The 14,856-nt window shown below is 40.3% G+C and overlaps 1 protein-coding gene across 1 annotated transcript in view; it reads right to left on the reverse strand.

The window, feature by feature from the left end:
• FMN2 (formin 2) overlaps positions 1-14,856 on the reverse strand; it is an 828,101-nt gene that overhangs the window by 481,281 nt on the left and 331,964 nt on the right. The window contains 1 exon segment of the mRNA XM_029594024.1: positions 602-663. Coding sequence (XP_029449884.1) covers positions 602-663 — 62 coding nt within the window.

Raw genomic sequence — 14,856 nt, forward strand, 5'->3', positions numbered from 1 at the left:
CCTGAACATTTTTGTTTGGGAAATCTTTCTCCAAAGCATCATGGGTTAGCTGAAAACTTAAGACTGAATTTAAACTGTTTATTGAAAGGACAAATTGAAACACATACTTGATATACATTGGCTCAAACATTCAGCTATAAAAACAAATTGAACCTCTTGTTGCATTATTTGACAGCAAGCAGCAAGGGGAGAAAAAAACCAATGCTGTTGAAGTAATTACAATTATGATAAACTAAGGCAGGCAGAGAAAGTGACTTACCTAACATTACACACAAAACCAAGATGACAATAGAATTTGAATTATGAAATTAGCTCTTGGCTGGAGCAAGCTTTTAATTGTTTCCTATCGATGATTTTTTCCTTTCTAATGCTAAACTTCAGGACTTTTGATATCAGCAGTGCATTAAAAAAAAAAAAAGTGTTCACATACAAATAGTGGGGATTTAATGTACATTTGCTGAGACATGCATATTTGTATTGTTCCTTGGAACCCAATTTCCCTAAACCATATATTTCTGGAAGCAAGCATATTACAAGTGGAACAAGAATGAATTACAGCCATATTTATGAATATGCACATAGCTTTTCATCCATTACTCACATTTTCATAGAGGGCTTGAATGGTCTCCAAGTCAACTATGGTGTTATCTAAGTTCAGAATGGCTGTGAAAAAGACAAGAGTAAAGAAAATAGCTGTCACAAATTAAACAAATTGGCAGTGAAAGAATGAATGAGCAGAATATACTTTTGAATGACCCACTGGTCATTCAGCTTAAAGGTTTTGACTTTAATGCCACAGAGTAAAAGGAACCTAGCAGAATCAGGTATCAAGTGCTAGCATAATTCTTCACTCTTCTCTACCCTCCGCCCCCAAAGAAAGACCCATGTGAATACAGTCAAAGCAAAAAGATCAGAGCTAAGCTCCAGATATCAGAGCTTTTCACGGTTTGACCCAAAGCATTATACCAATCTGCAACAATAATTTTAAATAAAGACTCATTCCTTTCCCGTCACTGTTTTATTTCAATCTTTAACTGATTAATCCATCATTTAGGTAATTTCAAAGACTACTGAAGTCTAAGAAGTCTAAGAAGTAAGATGGGAGAATTAGAATGTATAGCAGTGAATGATGACAGACTTAATTGGCATCTCAGAAACATGGTGGAAGGAGGATAACCAATAGGACAGTGCTATACGGGGGTACAAATTATATCGCAATGACAGAGAGGAGCACCCGGGAAGCAGCGTGGCGCTTTATGTCCAGGATGGCATAGAACCAACAGGCTAAACATCCTGCATGAGACTAAATGCACAATTGAATCTTTATGGGTAGAAACCCCTTATGTGTCGGGGAAGACTATAGTGATAGGAGTATACTACCGTCCACCTGGTCAAGATGGTGAGATTGACAGTGAAATGCTAAGAGAAATTAGGGAAGCTAACCAAATTCATAGTGCGGTAATAATGGGAGACTTCAATTACCCCAATATTGACTGGGTAAATGTATCATCGGTACATGCTAGAGATATAAATTTCCTGGATTGAATAAATGACATTTTTATGGAGCAATTGGTACAGGAACAGACAAGAGAGGGCACAATTTTAGATCTAATTCTCAGTGGAGCACAGGATTTGGTAAGAGAGGTAACGGTGGTGGTTATGATCAAATTTGAATTCTTACTGGAAGGGGGACAGAAAACAAATCCACGGCTCTCGTGCTAAACTTTCAAAAGGGAAACTTTGATAAAATGAGCAAAATTGTTAGGAAAAAACTGAAAGGAGCAGCTACAAAGGTAAAAAGTGTGCAAGAGGCGGGGTCATTGTTAAAAAATACCATCCTAGAAGCACAGTCCAGATGTATTCCACACATTAAAAAAGGTGGAAAGAAGGCAAAACAATTACTGGCATGGTTAAAAGGGGAGGTGAAGAAAGCTATTTTAGCCAAAAGATCTTCATTCAAAAATTGGAAGAAGGATCCAACAGAAAATAGGATAATGGATAAGCGTTGGCAAGCTAAATGTAAGACATTGATAAGACAGGCTAAGAGAGAATTTGAAAAGAAGTTGTCTGTAGAGGCAAAAACTCACAGTAAAAACTTTTTAAAATATATCCGAAGTAGAAAGCCTTGAGGGAGTCAGTTGAACCGTTAGATGATCGAGGGGTTAAAGGAGCACAGAGAAGATAAGGCCATCGTGGAAAGATTAAATGATTTCTTTGCTTTGGTGTTTACTGAAGAGTATATTGGGGAGGTACCCATACTGGAGAAGGTTTTCATGGATAATGATTCAGATGGACTGAACCAAATCACAGTGAACCAAGAAGATGTGGTAGGCCTGATTGACAAACCGAAGAGGAGTAAATCACCTGGACCAGATGACATACACCCCAGATTTCTGAAGGTACTATAATATGAAATTTCAGACCTATTAGTAAAAATGTGTAACCTATCATTAAAATCATCCATTGTACCTGAAGACTGGAGGATAGCTAATGTAACCCCCCTTGTGAGACTGGAAAATTGGGCATCGAAACTGCAGATGAAATTTAATCTGGATAAGTGCAAGGTGATGCATATAGGGAAAAATAATCTATGCTATAGTTACACAATGTTAGGTTCCATATTAGGCGCTACCACCCAAGAAAGATCTAGGCATCATAGTGGATAACACATTGAAATTGTCGGTTCAGTGTGCTGCGGCAGTCAAAAAAGCAAACAGAATGTTGGGAATTATTAGAAAAGGAATGATGAATAAAACTGAAAATATCATAATGCCTCTGTATCGCTCCATGGTGAGACCGCACCTTGAATACTGTGTACAATTCTGGTCGCCGCATCTCAAAAAAGATATAATTGCTATGGAGAAGGTACAGAGAAGGGCAACCAAAATGATAAGGGGAATGGAACAGCTCCCCTATGAGGAAAGACTAAAGAGGTTAGGACTTTTTAGCTTGGAGAGACAGCTGAGGGGGGATATGATAGAGGTCTTTAAAATCATGAGAGGTCTAGAACGGGTAGATGTGAATCGGTTATTTACTCTGATAATAGAAAGACTAGGGGGCACTCCATGAAGTTATCATGTGGCCCATTTAAAACTAATTGGAGAAAGTTCTTTTTCACTCAATGCACAATTAAACTCTGGAATTTGTTGCCAGAGGATGTGGTTAGTGTAAGAACATAAGAACATAAAAAATTGCCATGCTGGGACAGACCAAGGGTCCATCAAGCCCAGCATCCCGTTTCCAACAGAGGCCAAAAACCAGGCCACAAGAACCTGGCAATTACCCAAACACTAAGAAGAACCCATGCTACTGATGCAATTAATAGCAGTGGCTATTCCCTAAGTATAATTGATTAATAGCCATTAATGGACTTCTCCTCCAAGAACTTATCCAATCCTTTTTTGAACCCAGCTACACTAACTGCACTAACTACCTTCTCTGGCAACAAATTCCAGAGCTTTATTGTGCGTTGAGTGAAAAAGAATTTTCTCCGATTAGTCTTAAATGTGTTACTTGCTAACTTCATGGAATGCCCCCTAGTCCTTCTATTATTCGAAAGTGTAAATAACCGAGTCACATCTACTCGTTCAAGACCTCTCATGATCTTAAAGACCTCTATCATATCCCCCCTCAGCCGTCTCTTCTCCAAGCTGAACAGCCCTAACCTCTTCAGCCTTTCCTCATAGGGGAGCTGTTCCATCCCCTTTATCATTTTGGTTGCCCTTTCTCTGTACCTTCTCCATCGCAACTATATCTTTTTTGAGATGCGGGAACCAGAATTGTACACAGTATTCAAGGTGCAGTCTCACCATGGAGCGATACAGAGGCATTATGACATTTTCCGTTCTATTAACCATTCCCTTCCTAATAATTCCTAACATTCTATTTGCTTTTTTGACTGCTGCAGCACACTGAGCCGACGATTTTAAAGTATTATCCACTATGATGCCTAGATCTTTTTCCTGGGTGGTAGCTCCTAACATGGAACCTAACATCATGTAACTACAGCATGGGTTATTTTTCCCTATGTGCATCACCTTGCACTTGTCCACATTAAATTTCATCTGCCATTTGGATGCCCAATCTTCCAGTCTTGCAAGGTCCTCCTGTAATGTATCACAGTCTGCCTGTGATTTAACTACTCTGAATAATTTTGTATCATCCGCAAATTTGATAACCTCACTCGTCGTATTCCTTTCCAGATCATTTATATATATATTGAAAAGCACCGGTCCCAATACAGATCACTGAGGTACTCCACTGTTTACCCTTTTCCACTGAGAATTTTGACCATTTAATCCTACTCTCTGTTTCCTGTCTTTTAACCAGTTTGTAATCCACGAAAGGACATCGCCTCCTATCCCATGACTTTTTAGTTTTCGTAGAAGCCTCTCATGAGGGACTTTGTCAATCGCCTTCTGAAAATCCAAATACACTACATCTACCGGTTCACATTTATCCACATGTTTATTAACCCCTTCAAAAAAATGAAACAGATTTGTTAGGCAAGACTTCCCTTGGGTAAATCCATGTTGACTGTGTCCCATTAAATCATGTCTTTCTATATGCTCTACAATTTTGATCTTGAGAATAGTTTCCACTATTTTTCCCAGCACTGAAGTCAGGCTCACTGGTCTATAATTACCCGGATCGCCCCTGGAGCCTTTTTTAAATATTGGGGTTACATTGGCCACCCTCCAGTCTTCATGTACAATGGATGATTTTAATGATAGGTTACAAATTTTAACTACCGTAATAGATCAGAAATTTCATTTTTGAGTTCCTTCAGAACCCTAGTATAGTTTGAATAAGTTCTTGGAGAAGTCCATTACCTGCTATTAATTGAGTTGACTTAGAAAATAGCCACTGCTATTACTATGTTGCGTCCGGTCTTCGATGGCTTCGCCCCGCCTATTTCTCTCTACTTGCGGCTCCTCCTGCTCACCTTGGACTAATGGCCGGCGTGGCGTCTGCTTGCCATTCTCTCCAGCGTCCCCGGACCAGCTTTGCTGTTGCCTCTCGCCATTCTCCTTCAAGGTACCTCTAGGGCGCGCGCACACTGCCCTAATCTTTATTTCACATTGGCGCGAACCTCAGGGGCATCCCCCTGTTCTGATGTCAGGACTCCAGAGTATATCTGCCTACAGTATTTGCTAGCTCATTGAGTTAGCAACAGGATTCATATGGATGGGATTCCCTCTCCGTTCCTAAGCTACTCTGCCACTCCATCTATACCTGGAACTCTTACTACCCTTAGGGGTCGCTAACGGGGTATCCGCTCCTCGGGGGCCTCTCTGCTTCTTTCAGGTGCTACCAGGAAACAGGTACTCACTCCTCGAGGGCCCATGTTCCCTGTGTTACTGTCTGCTACTTCTACCCTTCTACTTGGTACAGTACAGAAAACATCTTTCTCTACAGTACTGCTTTGCTGGAATCAGGTACTCTTTCCTCGAGGGCCTGCTCTCTGCTCCGGTGCCAGACCTCTTGTCTAGTGGAATCTCTGCTACTGCTAGTGAGTACAACACCACTGAGTCTCTCTGCTCTAAGGGATCATGTACTCGCTCCTCAAGGGCCTGCTCTCCCTGTCTCAGAGCTCTCCTATTTCTAGTTGGGACTCTGAATGCTAATCTTATTGTGTACTCATATCTCTCAGTCTCTTTCCACTACAGCACTGCTCTACAGAGGATCCGCTGTTCCAGCGTTCTGTGAAAGACGCGCCCAGCCAGGCTCTACAACAACTACTCACTACTGCCACCTCTGGTGGTTCCATAAACTATTTTATAAAAGATTCAAATCTGTGTTTGTCTGTTTGGAGTTTAGCCTAACACTGTGGTCCCTCACGGGACTGCCCCCCTGTGGGCATGGTCAGCTGCCACAGTGTCCAAGGATCCACCCAAACACCATTAACCATTACATACTAGCAATGGTAACATGGAATAGACTTAGTTTTTGGGTTCTTGCCAGGTTCTTATGGCCTGGATTGGCCACTGTTGGAAATAGGATGCTGGGCTTGATGGATCCTTGGTCTGACCCAGTATGGCATGTTCTTATGTTCTTAATATGAACATTTAAAATGACCCTTGATGCTTTAAAACTGAATGAACATGGACAGATCAATATAGTGCTGTAAATGGGTGATTTTATTTAAATATATGAAGCAAGCAAAATAAGAAGATTTAAAGAAAAACAATGAGAACCTATGAAAGTATCTAAAAATAGTTAAATAGCAGTTGTATTATCTAATCAGTAAACATAGTAGGGTATACAATTTCTAGTGGCTAACTCATCACTGTGGGAAAACAAAGGCTGCCAAATATCTTAGAATTAGCATTTCAGCAGCTAGGGAAGGTGGAAGCTAAAGAAAATGGTGTGGATGGAAAGTATGAAGAAGGGGCAATGGGACCAAAATGAAGAAGGAATTACTCATTTTCTGGGGTATAGGAGTGCTAGAAAACAGTTTTTACACTGATGCACCTTATATGAAACTGCTATCAGAGCTCTCAAGTTTGGTGGACTTCCTTGCCATAATTTCATTCTAAATAATTAATTACAGACTCTCTCTCAACCTTTAGTCTCTGGTTTCTTTTTCATCCCTAAGACAAAAATATTAAAGTATGTCTCTGCTATCTAGCTGAAAGAGTGAATCCTTTCATCACCTTTTGGTAATCATTATTACGTATATCTGATAACTTGAGATCTAGAACAGGGTTGACACTTCCGAGCAGCATAAAAAGTGAGGCAGGGATCTAAACACTTGAGCATAGAACAAGAGTTGTGTCACAACCAGGATTTGCAGCAAGAGTGCATTCATGTGTTTAGGGTACAGAAAGCCAGGGCGATATTACACAATGGCAAGCAAAGTATGGAGACCACCAAACAGGAAAGAAATGTGGGGAGATTATCTTATGACCTTAAGTTTACCAAAAATTTACCAAAGTACTACGAGAAGCTAAACAAGTGCCAGAGTATGAGAGCCGTAACTGTTAGAAAAAGAAACACAGAGAATTATCACATCACTGGAAAAATCTCACTTTAGTATTCTGTCCAGTACTAGAGGCTGCAACTTTCAAGACAGACAGACAGACAGTTTTGGCAATCAAAGAGAAAGATCTTATAATATATACTGAAGCCTATGAAATGAGGCTCAAAGATCAAAATATGTTCACCATGGTAGAGCGGTATGAGATATATAAAACTAAATTCAAATACCATGAAAATGGCAAATGTAGAAGTTCAGCAGGTAGATGTTTTAGTATATGCAACTTAAAGCAGCAGACTCTGAAAAACATTTCATCCATAAAGAACATGGATGCAAGGAATAGCTGACTAGCATATAGCCATATTCTGCTACAGCCTGTTCAAGGAGGACAAACTAGATAGGAAGAGGAGACAGTAGCATTTTATGTAAAACAATCATGCAAGCAACTGAAAAGTAATGTGTGTTACCTAGGAAAGAGGAAGTCAGTCTTCTGTTCACACTAATAAATCTGACTTTCAGTACAGGCAAATAAACAGGCTATTTAGTTGGGTCAGACTGAGGGTCCATCAAGCCCAGAATCCTGTTTCCCCACAGTGGCCAATCCAGGACACAAGTACCTGGCAGGATCCCAAATAGTAGATAGTCTCATGCTGATAACGCCCAGGAATAAGTAGCGACTTTCCTTATGTTTACCTTGTTAATAATTGTAGACTTTCCCTTCAAGAACTTGTCCAAACATTTCTTAAACCCAGCTATGCTGATTGCCTTTACCACATTATCATGCAATGAATTTCAGAGCTTGTAAGTGAAAAAAAATTTATCTGTTTTAAATGTGCTACTTACTAACTTCTTGGAGTGTACCCAAGTCCTTGTATTTTTTTGAAAGCATAAACAACCAATTTGCATTTGCCCTTTATACTCCACTCATAATTTTATAGATATCCAAATTCATCCCTCCAGCCTGCATTGGGGATCCTCTCTTACTGCACCTACTGTTAAATCGATAGAAAATCTTTTAACCTAAGGAATTTCTTAGGATTTGAGGTAAGTAATGAGAAGGGTTGCATGATCGATTACCATGTCGATGACATTGACTAGGTCATTTCTGGTCATTTTCAAAACAAAATGATAGGGGGAAAAATCCCACAAAATTTTGTTTTATTCTATCACTTTTAGTGCACACTCATTCCGAAAAACAAAAAAAAAATGGAAAAAAACAGAACACTGACAACAAAAATTGGCATGACACTTTTTGGCCCGTACATCAGTTTCAATTAATTATTGATAGTTAATTGATTTGATCTTAAGTGATTGGTAATGGTATGATTCTACTCATTTGATTCCGTGCCTAAGTGGTGCACACTCTATGAAGCATAAAAAAGGTTTTCTGTCAATAGATTAGAGCATGCCTCAATGTTCAGTGAGCTGATTTTTCCCCACAAGATTTAAAACTTTTCAATAATTTGGTTTGTCAGCATTTTTGGGTACTAACTTCATTACAGTATGTGTCACAGGAATATATTCCACATGGCTCACATGGAACAAGTAAAGCTATACAAGGCAATGTGGCTAGATGGTTCACATCTTTATACATTTAAGGGCCTGTTTACTAAGTCACAGTGAAATGGTGCTTTAATGTTGCATTTAATGTAAGTAAATACTCAAATTCCACAGTTTAGTAAATCCTTCAGTGGTGTGGAGAACAAGCTCTGCCGGAACTGGGAAACTTTGCTTGTTCCCAACAGCAGCAACATGCATTCCTGGTGATGAAAATGGTCATTCTGACTGCAGCAGCACATGATGGGGCTGAGGCCACAATCTTTAAAAGGACACTAGCCCCAAGTGACGGTTCTCTCTTCCCTGCTGATGGTTAAAAAAAAATGGAGCCCCCACCAATATTATACACCACATAGTAGACTCCAACCTCTTCTCCCATGGTTGCCACCATCCCAGCCTGAACTGTAAACCCCAGCCCAGAGAAAAACATTGCAGACACCTTCTTCTCTCCTAGGTGGGCACAATAATCCTCTCTCAATATTTCCTCTGAACCTTTCCCTCTCCAACTTCATAATCATGGTTTCTTAGAACATAAAAATTGCCATAATGGGTCAGACTGAGGGTCCATCAGGCCCAGTATGCTGTTCCCAACAGTGGCCAATCCAGATCAAAAGTACCTGGCAGGACCCCAAATATATAGATCCCAGGCTGCTAAAGCTCAGGGATAAGTAATGGCTTTTCCAAAGTCTATCTGGTTAATAACAGTTTATAGATTTCTCTAGGAATTTGTCCAAACCCTTTTTAATCCCAACTATGCTAGCTGCCTTTACCATATTCTCTGGCAATGAATTCCAGAGCTCCTGTATTTGAAATACCTCTCTCATAGAAAAAGTCATCTTCCTGTAGCATACTGAAGTCTACCAAATATTTGAATGTCATATGATATCCACTTTTAACCTTCTTTCCTTCATCAATTACACAGGAGGATGTGTGCGTGTATGTGTAATGATGGGATACTGATGTACACCAAAACAGGTGATACAAGTGATCAAATATGATGATCTCAAGGTCACAAATCAAAGCACAAGACAGTGGCCACTGTTAAAGGAATGCTAGTGTGCAAGAGAAGTATTGCCAGTAAAATAAATAAAAAAATGAGAAAAAATGATATATTTCACAGTGATATGTACAGAAAGATTAACAGTAGTGTGCCCATTTCTAGAGGCAAACAGCCCCCAAAAGGATATAGAGAAGGTACAGACAATCTAAGGGATGAACTACTGCTAAAATGGTATAGTCTACATAGTATGTCCTATGAAATGACATTTAAGGACTTAAACATGTATACTATAGAGAAATCGGTATGAGGAGAGAATTATAGACAAACTTTAAAGATGTTTGTATTTACATCACATATTTAAGTACAAAGAAGTTCTAGAACCATTGTTCATGATCTAAAGCTTGAAGGAGAAAGGCATTCTATTTCCACCAGTGTCCCTCAAGGCTGAGGCTTATTGGTCAGTGGTCACTTATTTAATATCTATATGGTACCAATTTGTAAGCCTTTGGCTAGAACCTGTACAGGGTAAAGGCTGTATGCTAATGGTGTACTATTCTTTATTCCTATTAATTTATCATGGCTAGCAAACCACAGTGGAGATCCCATAATAAACTGGCCCTTAAACTCAGAAAAACTGAGATAATTGTCCTTCAACATGCTAACAAAGTTGCTGTTCCTTCTTCTCACTTTGCAAACCTACATTTGCTGGTTGTGTCACGCAATAAGTTTGCGTGGGAACTAGCACTGATTTGAACTTAACCATGTGCGATCAAGTAAAAGCTGTTGTGAGGGCAAGATATTTTAAACTATGTTTATTACATAGACTTAAAAGTCAATCTTAGTGAGCAGAAGTAATATGGTTCACTAGGAAAGGCTTTTCCATCCAGCTCCAATCACTTCTTATGGCAAATTATCCTATTCTTAACAAAGAAGTCATCACAAATCTTGGTGTTAAAATTGATACCTCATTGAACATTTCCAGCCACGTCTCTCAGCTTACACGAAATTCTTACATATTTTTTATGTTTCATTTGTTGAATTAGGTCATTTCTTTATCTTTCAGAACTCAAGACCTTAGGCTATTCTCTCATCTTAAGTAGGGTTGACTAGCTTAACACTTTGTTTCACAGTCTTGCAGTGCATCAAACCAGAAGACTTAAATTGATTCAGAATATGACAGTAAACTGATTTTCATTACAGGTAAATACAATCATGTCATCTGCCCTCCCACACACTTCTGGATTTATACTGGCTCCTTGTTTTGTTTCAAATCCAGTTAAAAATTGCAAGTTTTACATTTTGTGCCCTATGCTGGGGAACTCATTCCCTATCTTTCCCGTTTTCTCACACTATTTTCCTAGGAGCACATTACATTCTTCTCAACAGGAGCTATTAATCTTATCATCCCATCATATCAGGTGGGAAGTAACCAAAGATTAACTTTTCCTCACTAGCACAAAGTTTCTGGAATTCTTTTCCACATCTCTTCATCTGGAAAGGGACTATCAAACACAAAAAGGCTTTAAAGACTTTCATGTTTTCCAAAGCGTTTTGTTCAGAGTAATTAATTATGATTTGCTAGTTTAGCTTTTTATTAGTTTAATGTGTATTTTTTTAAAAGTATTTCTTACTTCGTTTTGATGCTAGTTCTATTATTTATTTATTTATTTATAGATAAAGGTCCATATTCAAAAGCATTTAGCCGGCTAGCTCAGAAGTTAACCAGCTAAATGAATATTTGGCACATATCCAGCTAAATATTAGCTGCCTAATAAGTTAGGCTGCTAGAATTTAGCTAGCTAAGTTAGGAGCATTTCGAGGGCAAACTGGGAGTTGAGTTAGCTGGCTAAGTTGACAAGCTAATTCCAATATTCAGAGGTAGCCAGATGACTTAGCCGGTTAATAGGGCCATTTATCATTTTGCGTTAGGGTTTTAATGTTATCGTTAAAGCCCTAACCCACAAGATAATGCCATAACGTGTGCATTAAATAGCACAACACATGCTATTATGCAAATGTCACATTTGATATGCAAGTTGGAGGAGTTTAGGCAGAGATAATGGTAATGAGCAGCTCATAACCTCAAATATGATAGAGTAACACAGCGGCACAGATTTTAATGCCAGAAAAACTACACCTTTTCTCTGTGCATTGTGCCCACATTAGCTGTGAGTTTCTGGGCAAAAAGGTTTTGTTTTGATTTCTTTTGTTGTTGGTTTTTTGTTTGTTTTTTAATCGCACATGCCATTGGGTGAGGGAGAGAGAGACTCTACAGAAACCAATAAATAACTTTACTATTTATACCATTGTAAGATGGGGCATTTTTAACTCTGTGTGGGGTTTGGGGTAGGTTTGGGGGGGGGCAGTTTTACATACACAGTAGGAGGTATGAACTGCAAAGTTGACTTCACTGAAGATTTTCTGCTGTTTGAATCAATGAAAGGTACAAGAAGAGTTGATTAGTACAATGCACTCTCTACTTAGCTTGATGTACTCTCTACCTAGCTTGTTTGAAGCTAGGTACAGAATATATTGTACAAATCAACTACATTCAGCTATGGGCCCGATTTTAAAAGCTTGGTGCATGCAAATCCTGGGAGATATGTACATGGCCAGGCCATACGAGTGCTGAGCGCATTTTCAAAAGGCCCAGCTGGTACGCGCGGAACTGCCAAGCTGCAAAAAAAGGGGCAGGCTGGGGGTGGGGGCCAGCCGGCCTGCACACAGAACTTACTCCTGCAATGTGAAGCGGGTCAGTTCAGAGACAAAATAAATTATGGTAGGTAGGTGGGGTTTAGAGGTTGGGAAGTAGAGGGAAAGAGGGAAGAAAGATAGGGTTAGGGAAGTTCTCTCCCATTCCACTCCTTTATTGGAGGAGACTGGGAGGGAACTGGAGTAGGCTGCGTGGTTTTTACAAAAATTCACCCCCCCCCCCCCTTCATGCGTGAGTGGGGCACCTGAGTGAGCAGATACAAAATTGGGTGCACATTTGTGCATGGCAACGCACACATTTCATAAAATCAGCACATCCATGTGTGCACGCTGGGAATTGTACACACAGGTCTTAAAATTTACCCTATATGTTTTTCCCTGTACCCAGAGGACTCACAACATAAGTTTGTAGCTGACGCATTGGAGGGTGAAATGACTTTCCCAAAGTCAAATCCTTGGCTTTCCTGGTTCGCAGCCCACTGCTGAAACCACCAGGCTACTCTTCCACTTTGTAAGTAATGATGCAGAAGTAAACTGGGGTAGAGTTTTAAAAAATGAGAATAGAATAACCAGTAAATCTGGGGATTTATTAAAGCAATTTTACTGCTGTTCAGCACTATCGTCTGGACAGCTCCTGTGACAGATGCATTCTGACATCAATATTTAAAATTTTTTTGAACCTGGCTTAAAAAAATAGAGAACTCCAGAAGGGAAGACTATAGTGCAGAAAACATTTGTTTGTATGTTTTTTTTTGTTTTGTTTTTTTAACTTTTTACTAATTTGAATCACAATTACAAAGTAATAAACTTTGCATCAGTAGCACCATGAAAGAAAGAAAAAATATGAATATACAATCCAAGAAATACACAAACAAACAAAATTCCCTTCATATCAGCTCATAATCATTGAAAAGGGTACAAAGAATAGATTATAAGAAACAAAGTAACAGCCTTAGCATGAGAATTATTCTATTAATATGAAACCTTCAGACAGAACTCTGGGAGCTGGTGAAGATATAAGCAACCTTTTAAAATTTATGAAGAATCTCAACTCTTCAGCAGCAAAAAAATAAAAAATAAAATAAAGACAATCAGCATTATACTTTTCCACACATTTACAAGGATATTGGAGCATATAAGAAGCACTTAAATTGCAAACCTCTTGCCAAAGAGCTAGAAGCCTCTCCCTCCTTTCTTGAGTAAGCTTTGCAAGATTGGGATAAAATTCTAATGATTTGAGCAAGAAACTAGTATTCATATTCTAAACATATATTCTGAAAGGTGGAATATAAATAAGTTTGTTGTCTTGTTCTTTTCCCACCTTTTTCACCTATTATCTCTTCCTCCTTCCTTGTACTCTAACATTGTACCAATCTTTAGAAGGAGCCTTCCATTTTCTTGAACCCATTCCCAGCCTTACTGCCTTCTTCCATGATCTCTCTCTCTCTTCATCTGCCCTCTCTTCCTGACAATCTTTCCTGTCCCTTTAATTCATCACTCATCCTGTTCCCAAACTGCTGCATTTCTCTGTGAGTTCATATCTGAGAGATTATAGGGGTTATTTTTTAATTTTATTTTTAATTTGCATTTATAATCATTATCAAGACACTTTGGATCCAGAAAATAAAGCATATCTGCATTCATAAAAGAAAAATTGATTGCACACTGGGGTAGATTTTCAAAAACCGTGAATAGGCGTACTTTTGCTGGCGCATCAGGCGCAAGCAAAAGTACGCTGGATTTTAGTAGATATGCGCGGAGCCGCGCGTATCCACTAAAATCCTGGATCGGCGCGCGCAAGGTTATGAATTCTGTATAGCCGGCGCGCGCCGAGCCGCGCAGCCTACCCCCATTCCCTCCAAGGCCGCTCCGAAATCGGAGCGGCCTTGGAGGGAATCCTCTAACGCCCTCCCCTCACCTTCCCCTCCCTTCCTCTACCTAACCCACCCGCCCGGCCCTGTCTACACCCCCCCCTTACCTTTCTCCGGGGATTTACGCCTCCCGGAGGGAGAAGTAAATCCCCGCGCGCCAGCGGGCCGCTAGTGCGCCGGGACGCGATCTGGGGGTGGGTCCGGAGGGCGCGGCCGCCCCGGGCCGTAGCCACGCCCCCGGGCCCGCCCCGTAGCCACGCCCCCGGGCCCGCCCCCGGAACACTCCCGACACGCCCCGAAAACGCCGCGCGGTTCGGGCCCGCCCCAGACACGCCCCGACACGCCCCCTCCGAAAACCCCGGGACTTACGCGAGTCCCGGGGCTCTGCGCGCGCCGGTAGGCCTATGTAAAATAGGCTTACCAGCGCGCAGGGCCCTGCTCGCCTAAATCCGCCCGGTTTTGGGCGGATTTAGGCGAGCAGGGCTCTGAAAATCCGCCCCACTTTGTATTATCTACATAGACCACAATAAGGAAAACAAAGGCGTTAGATGGCATGCTAAAAGAAAAATATAACAAAAATTTGCAAGGATGATGGACTGCAACATTCACAATTGAGATATAGCTAATGGTATACACCACTCCACAAACACCTCTTGGTTTATAAGGTTAGACTAGCCCATCTAGAAAAAATCCCAACATCTAGAAATAATCTCAAGTGCTTAGGATTCTGAGAAGAT

Source organism: Rhinatrema bivittatum, chromosome 3 (genome assembly GCF_901001135.1).
Source record: "Rhinatrema bivittatum chromosome 3, aRhiBiv1.1, whole genome shotgun sequence".
Classification (NCBI taxonomy): domain Eukaryota; kingdom Metazoa; phylum Chordata; class Amphibia; order Gymnophiona; family Rhinatrematidae; genus Rhinatrema; species Rhinatrema bivittatum.